The sequence below is a fragment of the Pristiophorus japonicus genome, chromosome 3 (genome assembly GCF_044704955.1).
Source record: "Pristiophorus japonicus isolate sPriJap1 chromosome 3, sPriJap1.hap1, whole genome shotgun sequence".
In the NCBI taxonomy this organism is placed as follows: Eukaryota; Metazoa; Chordata; class Chondrichthyes; family Pristiophoridae; genus Pristiophorus; species Pristiophorus japonicus.
The window spans coordinates 214,766,769-214,780,837 of NC_091979.1; the positions used below are offsets into that span (position 1 = coordinate 214,766,769).

The 14,069-nt window shown below is 43.7% G+C and overlaps 1 protein-coding gene across 1 annotated transcript in view; it reads left to right on the plus strand.

Moving 5' to 3' along the window:
- The window catches only part of trpm2 (transient receptor potential cation channel, subfamily M, member 2), a 410,019-nt gene that overhangs the window by 69,672 nt on the left and 326,278 nt on the right, over positions 1-14,069 (plus strand). The window contains exon 3 of the mRNA XM_070876247.1: positions 11,964-12,034. Within this exon, the coding sequence (XP_070732348.1) occupies positions 11,964-12,034 (71 nt within the window). The remainder of the gene's footprint in view (positions 1-11,963; positions 12,035-14,069) is intronic.

Here is a 14,069-nt window from a genome sequence, read left to right on the forward strand (position 1 = left end):
ATGTAAAGCTCCCTCTACACTGTCACATAAAACACTCCTGGGCCAGGTACAACACCGATTAGATACAGGTTAAAACTCCCCCTACACTGCTCCATCAAACACTCCCAGGGAGGGTATAGCATGGGTTCAATACTGAGTAAAGCTTCTTCTACACTGTCCATCACACACTGCTAGGGCAGGTACAGCATGGGTTAAATGCAGAGTAATGCTGTCTCCACACTGTCCCCTCCAACACTCCCATGGCAGATACAGTACGGGATTGATACAGAGTAAAGCTTCTGCACTGTCCCATGAAGCACTCCCAGGGCAGAGACAGCGTGGGTTAGATACAAAGCAAAGCTCCCTCGATGGTCCAAATGGCATACTCCTGCTCCTATTTCTTATATTCTATTTCTTATGTTTTACACTGTTCCATTAAACATTATCAGGTACAGCACAGATTAGATAAAGAGTAAAGCTTGTCTACACTGTCGCATCCAACACTCCCAGGTACACCATGGGTTTGATACAGAGTAAGGCATCCTCTAAACTGACCCATCAAACACTCCCAGGGCAGGTACAACACGGGTTACATACATAGTAAAGCTCCCTCTACACTGTCCCATCATAGAGTGCAGAGCCAGCAGCTGCTGAGAGTATTGGGATACTGCAATCTGAGATTGAAACAGATAAGGAGAAAGACTGATGGAAGGAGTACCACAATGCTGACCAAGGTACCATGGAACGGCAGGCAGTTCGGTGGGTGTGGCGGGGTGGTGGGGCAGGGGGCCGGATGAAAGAGGAGAACAGAAAGGATTCAGTTATAGGGGATTCGACAATCTAAGGGATAGCTTCCTCTGCAGTCATGATTGAGAGCCTACCTGGTGCCAGGATAAGGGATATCGAGAAGCAACTGGAGGGGAACTTGGAAATGGAGGGGGAAGATCCAGTTGTCGTGGTCCATGTCAAGACCAATGATTTCGAAAGAACAGAGAGGAGTTGTCACTGAGTAAGTATGAGGAGTTAGGAGCTAAATTAAAAAAAAGATGATAATCTTTGGGTGACTACCCAAATCGCGTGCTAATTGGCATAGGGACAGGCAACTCAGGAAGTTGGCTGCATGGTTGAAAGAGTGGCGTGAGAAGAAGGTGTTCTATTTAATGAGATGTGAGCTGTACCTTTGGGATAGGCTGCACCTGTACCGGAGTGGGACCAGTATCCTAGCTGAAATGATAAATAGGGCTGTAGAAAGGACTTTAAACCAATAAAGTGGGGGAATACGGAGTATTACAAATAAAGTTGAAAATAGCCCACAGGTAAGTAAAAGGGATCAGAGCGATGTCAAGGTCATCAATAGTGTTAAAGGTAATATAAATACTTCAGGTTCAGAGCAAAATATAGGGAATAATAACAAAATCACTGATCAAAATACAACAGGAGTGATTAAAAACAAGATGTGTGATCAGTTAAAACATGTTAAAGGCAGGACAGGGCAGGACAGGGTCTGTTGTTCAATTCAAACTTCGTTACATAGCATAAGGAATAAAACGAGTGAATTAGAAGCCCAAGTTCAGTTTGAATGGTGTGACGTAGTGGCCATCACAGAGATCTGACTACAAGCTGGGCATGACTGGGAGATAAATATACCACTATTAATAGATAAAGCTGCAGATGGACAGTGGGAATTGTTCAAAGAAGTATGTATTAGAATACAATACCTGTACATACCCCTAAAGGGCATAAGTTCTACTTGTGAAATTGAACAAACTTGGACAACAAGGGAATTGGGAGATATTTTAAAACTAAAGAAAGGTCTTGTATTAAGGCAAAGAACAATAGAGATTCATAAGAACATAAGAACATAAGAATTAGGAACAGGAGTAGGCCATCTAGCCCCTCGAGCCTGCTCCGCCATTCAAAAAGATCATGGCTGATCTGGCTGTGGACTCAGCTCCACTTACCCGCCCGCTCCCCATACCCCTTAATTACCTTATTGGTTAAAAATGTATCTATCTTTGATTTGAATACATTCAATGAGCTAGCCTCAACTGCTTCCCTGGGCAGAGAATTCCACAGATTCACAACCCTCTGGGAGAAGAAATTCCTTCTCAACTCGGTTTTAAATTGGCTCCCCCGTATTTTGAGGCTGTGCCCCCTAGTTCTAGTCTCCCCGACTAGTGGAAACAACCTCTCTGCCTCGATCTTGTCTATCCCTTTCATTATTTTAAATGTTTCTATAAGATCACCCCTCATCCTTCTGAACTCCAACGAGTAAAGACCCAGTCTACTCAGTCTATCATCATAAGGTAACCCCCTCATCTCCGGAATCAGCCTTGTGAATCGTCTCTGTACCCCCTCCAAAGCTAGTATATCCTTCCTTAAGTAAGGTGACCAAAACTGCACGCAGTACTCCAGGTGCGGCCTCACCAATACCCTGTACAGTTGCAGCAGGACCTCCCTGCTTTTGTACTCCATCCCTTTTGCAATGAAGGCCAACATTCCATTCGCCTTCCTGATTACCTGCTGTACCTGCAAACTAACTTTTTGGGATTCATGCACAAGGACCCCCAGGTCCCTCTGCACCGCAGCATGTTGTAATTTCTCCCCATTCAAATAATATTCCCTTTTACTGTTTTTTTCCCAAAGTGGATGCCCTCACATTTTCCTACATTGTATTCCATCTGCCAAACCTTAGCCCATTCGCTTAACCTATCTAAATCTCTTTGCAGCCTCTCTGTGTCCTCTACACAACCCGCTTTCCCACCAATCTTTGTGTCATCTGCAAATTTTTTTACACTACACTCTGTCCCCTCCTCCAGGTCATCTATGTATATTGTAAACAGTTGTGGTCCCAGCACTGATCCCTGTGGCACACCACTAACCACGAATTTCCAACCTGAAAAGGACCCATTTATCCCAACTCTCTGCTTTCTGTTAGCCAGCCAATTCTCTATTCATGCTAATATCTCTATCCGCTCTATCCGCGTACCTTTATCTTCTGCAGTAACCTTTTGTGTGGCACCTTATCGAATGCCTTTTGGAAATCTAAATACACCACATCCATCGGTACACCTCTATCCACCATGCTCGTTATATCTTCAAAGAATTCCAGTTAATTAGTTAAACATGATTTCCCCTTCATGAATCCATGTTGCGTCTGCTTGATTGCGCTATTCCTATCTAGATGTCCCGCTATTTCTTCCTTAATGATAGCTTCAAGCATTTTCCCCACTACAGATGTTAAACTAACCGGCCTATAGTTACCTGCTTTTTGTCTGCCCCCTTTTTTAAACAGAGGCGTTACATTAGCTGCTTTCCAATCCACTGGTACCTCCCCAGAGTCCAGAGAATTTTGGTAGATTATAACGAATGCATCTGCTATAACTTCCGCCATCTCTTTTAATACCCTGGGATGCATTTCATCAGGACCAGGGGACTTGCCTACTTTGAGTCCCATTAGCCTGTCCAGCACTACCTCCCTAGTGATAGTGATTGTCTCAAGGTCCTCCCTTCCCACCTTCCCGTGACCAGCAATTTTTGGCATGGTTTTTGTGTCTTCCACAGTGAAGACCGAAGCAAAATAATTGTTTAAGGTCTCAGCTATTTCCACATTTCCCATTACTAAATCTCCCTTCTCATCTTCTAAAGGACCAACATTTACTTTAGTCACTCTTTTCCTTTTTATATATCGGTAAAAGCTTTTACTATCTGTTTTTATGTTTTGCGCAAGTTTACTTTCGTAATCTACCTTTCCTTTCTTTATTGCTTTCTTAGTCATACTTTGCTGTCATTTAAAATTTTCCCAATCCGTGGACTGGGAGAGATATAAAGAACAGCAAATACATACCAAGAAAGTGGTTAGAACTGCAAAAAGGGAATTCAAGAAAAGGGATATCAAGGACAGCACAACAGGTTTATCCAAGTATATTAAGAGAAAGACGGTGGCTAAGAGTAATGTGGGGCCCTTAAAGACAGATGCAGGTGATATTGCAATTGAAAATCAGGAACGGGCATACTTGTAAATATTTACTTTGCATTCGTCTTCATAGTAGAGGAAGGGATAAAGTACCAAAGATGCAAAGAAAAGTAAAAATAAATCAAGGGGAGGAACTTATTAGATTTAATACAAGTAAAAAAATGGTAATGAAGAAAATAAAAGAGTAAAGATAGATAAATCACTAGAGCTGATGGTTTCCACCCCAGGGTATTAACGAAGTAGGTGAGGTGCTCCCATTTTGATCTTCCAAAACAGGAATTATCCCCTTAGATTGAAAAATTATCAATGTCACATATTTAGAAGGGTAGGAGAGAGAAACCAGGAAATTATGGGCCTATTAGTCTAACATCCGTTGCAGGGAGGCTACTAGAGTTGTGGGGAAGTTACTAGAATCTGTTATTAAGGAGAGAATCACTGAGCACTTGGACAAATATGAGCTGATCATAGAGAACCAGCATGGATTTGTAAAGGCTAAGTTATGTCTAATGAACCTGGTTGAAATTTTTGAGGAGATAGATAAAGAATTGTCTACGGATCTTATTTAAATGGACTTCCAGAAGACATTCAATAAGGTTCCACTTAAGAGTCTGCATTTAGAGACAATCTATTGACATGGGTATCGAATTGGTTAGGAAGTAGTAGACAGTGAGTAGGGATAATGGATATGTACTCCAGTAGGTAGGATGTGATTAGTGGTGTCCCACAGAGTTCAACTTTTCAATATATTTATAAATGGCTTAGATGAAGGAAGCTGTAATTCAGGAAATACTGAACAGGCTAGGGCACTTTCCTTTATAAAAGAGAAGGCTGAGGGGTGATCTAATAGAGGTCTTCATAAATATGAAGGAGTTTGATAGAGCAGGTGTAGATAATGTATTTCCACTTGTTGGGGAGTCCAAAACAAGGTGTAATAAATATAAAATAGTCACTAATAAATTAAGCAAGGAATTCAGGAAAATCTTCCTTAACCAGATAGTGGTTAGAATGTGTAACTTGCTACCATAGGGAGTAGTTGAGGTGAATAGCATAGATGTCCTGAGGGACAGTCCGAGAGGCGGGAGTTCCTGGCGTTGGTGAGGCCTATAAAGGCTCAGTGGCAGATAGAGGCGGCGGCAGTCCGAGAGGCGGGAGTTCATGGCGTTGGTGAGGCCTATAAAGGCCCAGCGGCAACGAGAGGCGGCGGCAGTCCGAGAGGCGGGAGTTCCTGGCGTTGGTGAGGCCTATAAAGGCTCAGTGGCAGATAGAGGCGGCGGCAGTCCGAGAGGCGGGAGTTCCTGGCGTTGGTGAGGCCTATAAATGCTCAGCGGCAGCGAGAGGTGGGAGTTCCTGGCGTTGGTGAGGCCTATAAATGCTCAGCGGCAGCGAGAGGTGGGAGTTCCTGGCGTTGGTGAGGCCTATAAATGCTCAGCGGCAGTGAGAGGCGTACCTGTGCAGCTGCAGCGGGGAGAGAAAGCAAAAAAGAAGTAGAAAGAAATCAAAAGGTGACGTCACAGCCAAGAGGGTAAGTGATTGGCTGGTGATTGGTGAGTAGTTTTTCTCTTTTCTTTTTTCTCTTCTATAACAGTGAGTAACTTTTAACATTGTTGTTGCCAATTTAAGTGTATCTAAGGGTTAAGTCATGGCAGGAGAGCTCGGTCGGGTGTTATGCTCCTCCTGTACCATGTGGGAACTCAGGGACGACACCTGTGTCCCTGACGACTATATCTGCAGGAAGTGTATCCACCTCAAGCTCCTGACGGTCCGCGTTGCGGAGTTGGAGCTGAGGGTGGATTCACTCTGGAGCATCGACGATGCTGAGAATGACGTGAGTATCACGTGTAGCGAGTTGGTCTTACCGCAGGAGAAGGGTCCACAGCCAGCTAGGGAATGGAAGACCAGCAGGAAGAGTAGTGCAAGGAAGGTAGTGCAGGAGTCCCCTGTGGTCATCCCCCTGCAAAACAGATACACTGCTTTGGGTACTGTTGAGGGGGATGACTCATCAGGGGAGGGCAGCAGCAGCCAAGTTCATGGCACCGTGGCTGGCTCTGTTGCACAGGAGGGCAGGAAAAAGAGTGGGAGAGCAATAGTGATAGGGGATTCAATTGTAAAGGGAATAGATAGGCATTTCTGCGGCCGCAACCGAGACTCCAGGATGGTATGTTGCCTCCCTGGTGCAAGGGTCAAGGATGTCTCGGAGCGGGTGCAGGACATTCTAAAAAGGGAGGGAGATCAGCCAGTTGTCGTGGTGCACATTGGTACCAACGACAAAGGTAAAAAAAGGGATGAGGTCCTCCGAAACGAATTTAAGGAGCTAGGAGCTAAATTAAAAAGTAGGACCTCAAAAGTAGTAATCTCGGGATTGCTACCACGTGATAGTCAGAGTAGGAATCGCAGGATAGCGCAGATGAATACGTGGCTTGAGCAGTGGTGCAGCAGGGAGGGATTCAAATTCCTGGGGCATTGGAACCGGTTCTGGGGGAGGTGGGACCAGTACAAACCGGACGGTCTGCACCTGGGCAGGACCGGAACCAATGTCCTAGGGGGAGTGTTTGCTAGTGCTGTTGGGGAGGAGTTAAACTAATATGGCAGGGGGATGGGAACCAATGCAGGGAGACAGAGGGAAACAAAAAGGAGGCAAAATCAAAAGACAGAAAGGAGATGAGGAAAAGTGGAGGGCAGAGAAACCCAAGGCAAAGAACAAAAAGGGCCACTGTACAGCAAAATTCTAAAAGGATAAAGGGTGTTAAAAAAACAAGCCTGAAGGCTTTGTGTCTTAATGCAAGGAGTATCCGCAATAAGGTGGGTGAATTAACTGTGCAAATAGATGTTAACAAATATGATGTGATTGGGATTACGGAGACGTGGCTCCAGGATAATCAGGGCTGGGAACTCAACATCCAGGTGTATTCAACATTCAGGAAAGATAGAATAAAAGGAAAAGGAGGTGAGGTAGCATTGCTGGTTAAGGAGGAAATTAATGCAATAGTTCAGAAGGACATTAGCTTGGATGATGTGGAATCTATATGGGTAGAGCTGCAGAATACCAAAGGGCAAAAAACGTTAGTGGGAGTTGTGTACAGACCTCCAAACAGTAGTAGTGATGTTGGGGAGGGCATCAAACATGAAATTAGGGGTGCGTGCAATAAAGGTGCAGCAGTTATAATGGGTGACTTTAATATGCACATAGATTGGGTTAACCAAACTGGAAGCAATACGGTGGGGGAGGATTTCCTGGAGTGCATAAGGGATGGTTTTTTAGACCAATATGTCGAGGAACCAACTAGGGGGGAGGCCATCTTAGACTGGGTGTTGTGTAATGAGAGAGGATTAATTAGCAATCTCGTTGTGCGAGACCCCTTGGGGAAGAGTGACCATAATATGGTGGAATTCTGCATTAGGATGGAGAATGAAACAGTTAATTCAGAGACCATGGTCCAGAACTTAAAGAAGGGTAACTTTGAAGGTATGAGGCGTGAATTGGCTAGGATAGATTGGCGAATGATATTGAAGGGGTTGACTGTGGATGGGCAATGGCAGACATTTAGAGACCGCATGGATGAACTACAACAATTGTACATTCCTGTCTGGCGTAAAAATAAAAAAGGGAAGGTGGCTCAACCGCGGCTATCAAGGGAAATCAGGGATAGTATTAAAGCCAAGGAAGTGGCATACAAATTGGCCAGAAATAGCAGCAAACCCAGGGACTGGGAGAAATTTAGAACTCAGCAGAGGAGGACAAAGGGTTTGATTAGGGCAGGGAAAATGGAGTACGAGAAGAAGCTTGCAGGGAACATTAAGACGGATTGCAAAAGTTTCTATAGATATGTAAAGAGAAAAAGGTTAGTAAAGACAAACGTAGGTCCCCTGCAGTCAGAATCAGGGGAAGTCATAACGGGGAACAAAGAAATGGCGGACCAATTGAACAAGTACTTTGGTTTGGTATTCACTGAGGAGGACACAAACAACCTTCCGGATATAAAAGGGGTCGGAGGGTCTAGTAAGGAGGAGGAACTGAGGGAAATCCTTATTAGTCGGGAAATTGTGTTGGGGAAATTGATGGGATTGAAGGCCGATAAATCCCCAGGGCCTGATGGACTGCATCCCAGAGTGCTTAAGGAGGTGGCCTTGGAAATAGTGGATGCATTGACAGTCATTTTCCAACATTCCATTGACTCTGGATCAGTTCCTATGGAGTGGAGGGTAGCGAATGTAACCCCACTTTTTAAAAAAGGAGGGAGAGAGATAACAGGGAATTATAGACCGGTCAGCCTGACATCGGTAGTGGGTAAAATGATGGAATCAATTATTAAGGATGTCATAGCAGTGCATTTGGAAAGAGGTGATATGATAGGTCCAAGTCAGCATGGATTTGTGAAAGGGAAATCATGCTTGACAAATCTTCTGGAATTTTTTGAGGATGTTTCCAGTAGAGTGGACAAGGGAGAACCAGTTGATGTGGTATATTTGGACTTTCAGAAGGCTTTCGACAAGGTCACACACAAGAGATTAATGTGCAAAGTTAAAGCACATGGGATTGGGGGTAGTGTGCTGACATGGATTGAGAACTGGTTGTCAGACAGGAAGCAAAGAGTAGGAGTAAATGGGGACTTTTAAGAATGGCAGGCAGTGACTAGTGGGGTACCGCAAGGTTCTGTGCTGGGGCCCCAGCTGTTTACACTGTATATTAATGATTTAGACGATGGGATTAAATGTAGTATCTCCAAATTTGCGGATGACACTAAGTTAGGTGACAGTGTGAGCTGCGAGGAGGATGCTATGAGGCTGCAGAGCGACTTGGATAGGTTAGGTGAGTGGGCAAATGCATGGCAGATGAAGTATAATGTGGATAAATGTGAGGTTATCCACTTTGGTGGTAAAAACAGAGAGACAGACTATTATCTGAATGGTGACAGATTAGGAAAAGGGGAGGTGCAACGAGACCTGGGTGTCATGGTACATCAGTCATTGAAGGTTGGCATGCAGGTACAGCAGGCGGTTAAGAAAGCAAATGGCATGTTGGCCTTCATAGCGAGGGGATTTGAGTACAGGGGCAGGGAGGTGTTGCTACAGTTGTACAGGGCCTTGGTGAGGCCACACCTGGAGTATTGTGTACAGTTTTGGTCTCCTAACCTGAGGAAGGACATTCTTGCTATTGAGGGAGTGCAGCGAAGGTTCACCAGACTGATTCCCGGGATGGCGGGACTGACCTATCAAGAAAGACTGGATCAACTGGGCTTGTATTCACTGGAGTTCAGAAGAATGAGAGGGGACCTCATAGAAACGTTTAAAATTCTGACAGGGTTAGACAGGTTAGATGCAGGAAGAATGTTCCCAATGTTGGGGAAGTCCAGAACCAGGGGACACAGTCTAAGGATAAGGGGTAAGACATTTAGGACCGAGATGAGGAGGAATTTCTTCACCCAGAGATGGTGAACCTGTGGAATTCTCTACCACAGAAAGTTGTTGAGGCCAATTCACTAAATATATTCAAAAAGGAGTTAGATGAAGTCCTTACTACTAGGGGAATCAAGGGGTATGGTGAGAAAGCAGGAATGGGGTACTGAAGTTGCATGTTCAGCCATGAATTCATTGAATGGCGGTGCAGGCTAGAAGGGCCGAATGGCCTACTCCTGCACCTATTTTCTATGTTTCTATGTTTCTAAATCTTTATTTGGAAAGACAATGATTAATCAAGGAAAGTCAGCATGGATTTGTTAAAGGAAGGTCGTGTCTGACTAACTTGATTGAATTTTTTGAGGAGGTAGCCAGGAGGGTCGATGAGGGCAGTGTAGTATATATGGATTTTAGCAAAGCTTTTGATAAGGTCCCACATGACAGACTGGTCATGAAAGTAAAAGCCTATGGTATTCAGGGCAAAGTGGCAAGTTGGATCCAAAATTGGCTCAGAGGCAGGAAACAAAGGGTTGATGGGTGTTTTTGTGACTGGAAGGCTGTATCCAGTGGGGTTCCGCAGGGCTCAGTGCTGGGTCCCTTGCTTTTTGTGATATATATCAATGACTTGAACTTGAATGGTGAGGGTATGATTGAGAAGTTTGCAGATGACACTAAAATAGGTTGATAATGAAGAATATAGCTGCGGACTACAGGAAGATATCAATGTACTGATCAGGTGGGCAGAACAGTGGCAAATGGAATTCAATCCGGATAAGTCTGAGGTAATGCATTTGGGGAGATCTAACAAGGCAAGGGAACACACATTAAATGTGTAGAGGAACAATGGGACCTTGGAGTGCAGATCCACAGATCCCTGAAGGTAGCAGGCCAGGTAGATAAGGTGGTTAAGAAGGCATACGGAATACTTGCCTTTATTAGTCGAGGCATGGAATACAAGAGCAAGGACTTTCTACTTGAACTGTATAAAACACTGGTTAGGCCACAGCTGGAGTACTGTGTGCAGTTCTGGTCACCACATGACAGGAAAGATGTAATTGCACTGGAAAGCGTGCAGAGGAGATTTACAAGAATGTTGCCTGGATTGGAGAATTTTGGCTATGAGGAAAGATTGGAGATGCTGGGTGTTTTCTTTGGAACAGAGGAGACAGAGGGGAGACCTGATTGAGGTGTATAAAGTTATGCGGGGCCTGGATACAGTGAATAGGAAGAACCCGTTTCCCTTGGCGGAGGGGTCAATAACCAAGGAGCATAGATTTAAAGTAATTGGGGGCAGGTATAGACGAGATATGAGGGGAAATTTCTTTACCCAGATGGTGGTGGGGTTCCGGAACTTATTGCCTGAAAGGGTGGTAGAGGCAGAAAGTCTCGCCACATTTAAAAAAATACTTAGATGTGCACTTAAAGTGCTGTAACCTACAGGGCTATGGACCAAAAGTTGAAAAGTGGGATTAGGCGGATAGCTCTTGGTCGACGGCGCTGACCCGATGGGCCGAAATAGCTTCCTTCCATGCTGTAAATTTCTATGATTCTATGCATTTAAGGGGAAGCTGGATAACTACACGAGGGCGAAAGGAATAGGAGGATATGCAGATAGAATTTAATGAAGTCGGGTGGGAGGAGACTCATGTGAAGCATAAATGTATGGACCAGTTAGGCTGAATGGCCTGTTTCTGTGCTGTAAATTCTCGGTAATTCTACGTATATCCAAGCTTGCTGATAACACCAAGTTAGGTGGCAGAGTAAACCATGTAGATGGGAGTAGAAAGATGCAAAGGGACATTGATAAATTAAGTGAGTGGGCAAAACTGTGGCAGATGGAGTGGGAAAGTGTGAGGTCATCCACTTTGAACCCAAGAAAGATAGATCAGAGTATTTTTTAAATGGAGAGAAGCTGGTAACTGTGGATGAACAGAGAGACTTAGGGGTCCAGGTACAGAAATCACTAAATACTAGTGGACAGGTACAAAAAATAATTAAAAAGGCTAATGGAATGTTGGCCTTTATCTCGAGGGCTGGAATACAAAGGTGTGGAAGTTATGTTACAGTTGTACAGAGCTCTGATTAGACTCCGTCTGGAGCACTGCATTCAGTTCTGGGCATCGCACCTCAGGAAGGATATGTTGGCCCTGGAGCGGGTGCAGCACTGATTCACCAGAATGATACTCAGACTAAAAGGGTTAAATTATGAAGACTGGTTGCATAGACTAGGCTTAGATAGAGAAAAACTATTTCTACTGGTGGGTGAGTCCAGAACAAGGGGGCATAACCTTAAAATTAAAGCTAGGCCGTTCAGGGTTGGTGTCAGGAAGCACTTCTTCACACAAATCGTACTGGAAACCTGGAACTCTGTCCTCAAAAAGCTGCTGCGCTTGGGGGTTAATTGAAAATTTTAAAACCAAGCTTGATAGATTTTCATTAGGCAAGGGTATTAAGAGATATGGAACCAAGGTGGCTAGATGGAGTTAAGCTACGGATTAGCCATGATCTAATTGAATGGCAGAACAGGCTCGAGGAGCTGAATGGCCGACTCTTGTGTTCGCATGATTCTATGATTAGAGACCTTTTAAAAAATATATTTATTTATTTTCTTCAGGATCGCTTCAGAAAATGGATTCACGAAAACATCAGAAAAAAGGAATGTATATATTTTGCGGAGACTGCTGGGTAAGAAGGCAGAGAGCTCGTGGTTGGGTGGGCTTGGACTGGAACCAGCAAATCACAGCCTTAGGCCCAGAGGGAAAGACAATTCCCAGTTATTGCTTTTGATGTTCACCCCTGTCCCAGGATCATCTGAAAAGTGATTGTCCCCTTCCAATTCTGGGTAGTCACAACACTATAACGTAATGGATACAGTAATCCCGCTCACAGATCAGACCATTTACAAAGAATTCCAGCTTTCTCTCATATTTACAACAACAACAACTATTTATATAGCACCTTTAACATAGTGAAACGATCCAAGGCGCTTCACAGGAGTATTATGCGATAAAAATTTAACACCAAGCCACATAAGTAGAAATTAGCGCAGGTGATCAAAAGCTTGGTCAAAGAGATATGTTTTAAGGAACATCTTGAAGGAGGAAAGAGGTGGAGAGGTTTAGGCAGGGAGTTCCAGAGCTTGGGGCCTAGGCAAAAGAAGGCACAGCCACCAATGGTTGAGCAATTACACTACAGTAGCTACACTGATGGACGGAATATAAATCAAGAAATAATGGAGTCTTGTAATAAAGGAACGGCAATAATCCTGGGCGATTTTAACCTTCATATTGATTGGACAAAGCAAATTGGCCAGGGTAGCCTTGAGGAAGAGTTCATAGAGTGTATCAGGATAGTTTCCTTGAACAGTATGTTGCAGAACCAACCAGGGAGCAGGCTATCTTGGATCTGGTACTGTATAATGAGACAGGATTAATAAATGATCTCGTAGTAAAGGACCCTCTAGGAATGAGTGACCATAACATGGTTGAATTTCAAATTCAGTTGGAGGGTGAGAAAGTTGGTTCTTAAACCAGTGTCCTAAGCATAAATAAAGGAGACTGCAAAGGTATGAGGGCAGAATTGGCTAAAGTGGACTGGGAAAAGAAATTAAAGTATGGGACGGTTGATGAACAGTGGCAGACATTTAAGGAGATATTTCATAACTCACAACAAAAATATATCCCAATGAGAAGGAAAGACTGTAAGAGAAGGGATAACCATCTGTGGCTAACTAAGGAAATAAGGGTTGGTATCAAATTGAAAACAAGGGCATACAATGTGGCCAAGACTAATGGGAGGCCAGAGGATTGGGAAACTATTAAAAGCCAACAAAGGACGACTAAAAAAATGATAAAGAGAGGGAAGATAGATTATGAAAGTAAATTAGCACGAAATATAAAAACAGATAGCAAGAGTTTCTACAGGTACATAAAAAGGAAAAGAGTGGCTAAAGTAAATGTTGGTCGCCTAGAGGATGAGACTGGGGAATTAATAATGGAAAACAGGGAAATAACAGAGATGTTGAACAAATATTTTGTATCGGTCTTCATGGTAGAAGACACTAAAAACATCCCAATAGTGGATAATCAAAGGGCTAAAGGGAGGGAGGAATTTAATACAATCACTATCACTAAGAAGTAGTACTCGGTAAAAAAATGGGACTAAAGGCGGATAAGTCCCTTGGACCTGATGGCTTACATCCTAGGGTCTTAAAAGAAGTGGCTGTAGAGATAGTGGATGCATTGGTTGTAATTTACCAAAATTTCCTGGATTCTGGGGTGGTCCCAACAGATTGGAAAACTGCAAATGTAATGCCCCTATTTAAAAAAGGAGGCAGACAAAAAGCAGAAAACTATAGACCAGTTAGCCTAACATCTGTCGTTGGGAAAATGCTGTAGTCCATTATTAAGGAAGCAGTAGCAGGATATTTGGAAAAGAATAATTCAATCAAGCAGAGTCAGCATGGTTTTATGAAAGGGAAATCATGTTTGACAAATTTGTTGGAGTTTTTGAGGATATAACGAATAGGGTGGATAAGAGGGAACCAGTGGATGTGGTGTATTTGGATTTCCAGAAGCATTCGATAAGGTGCCACATAAGAGGTTACTGCACAAGATAAAAGTCCACGGGGTTGGGGTGTAATATGTTAGCATGGATAGAGGATTGGCTAACTAACAGAAAACAGAAAGTCGGGATAAATGGGTCATTTTACGGTTGGCAA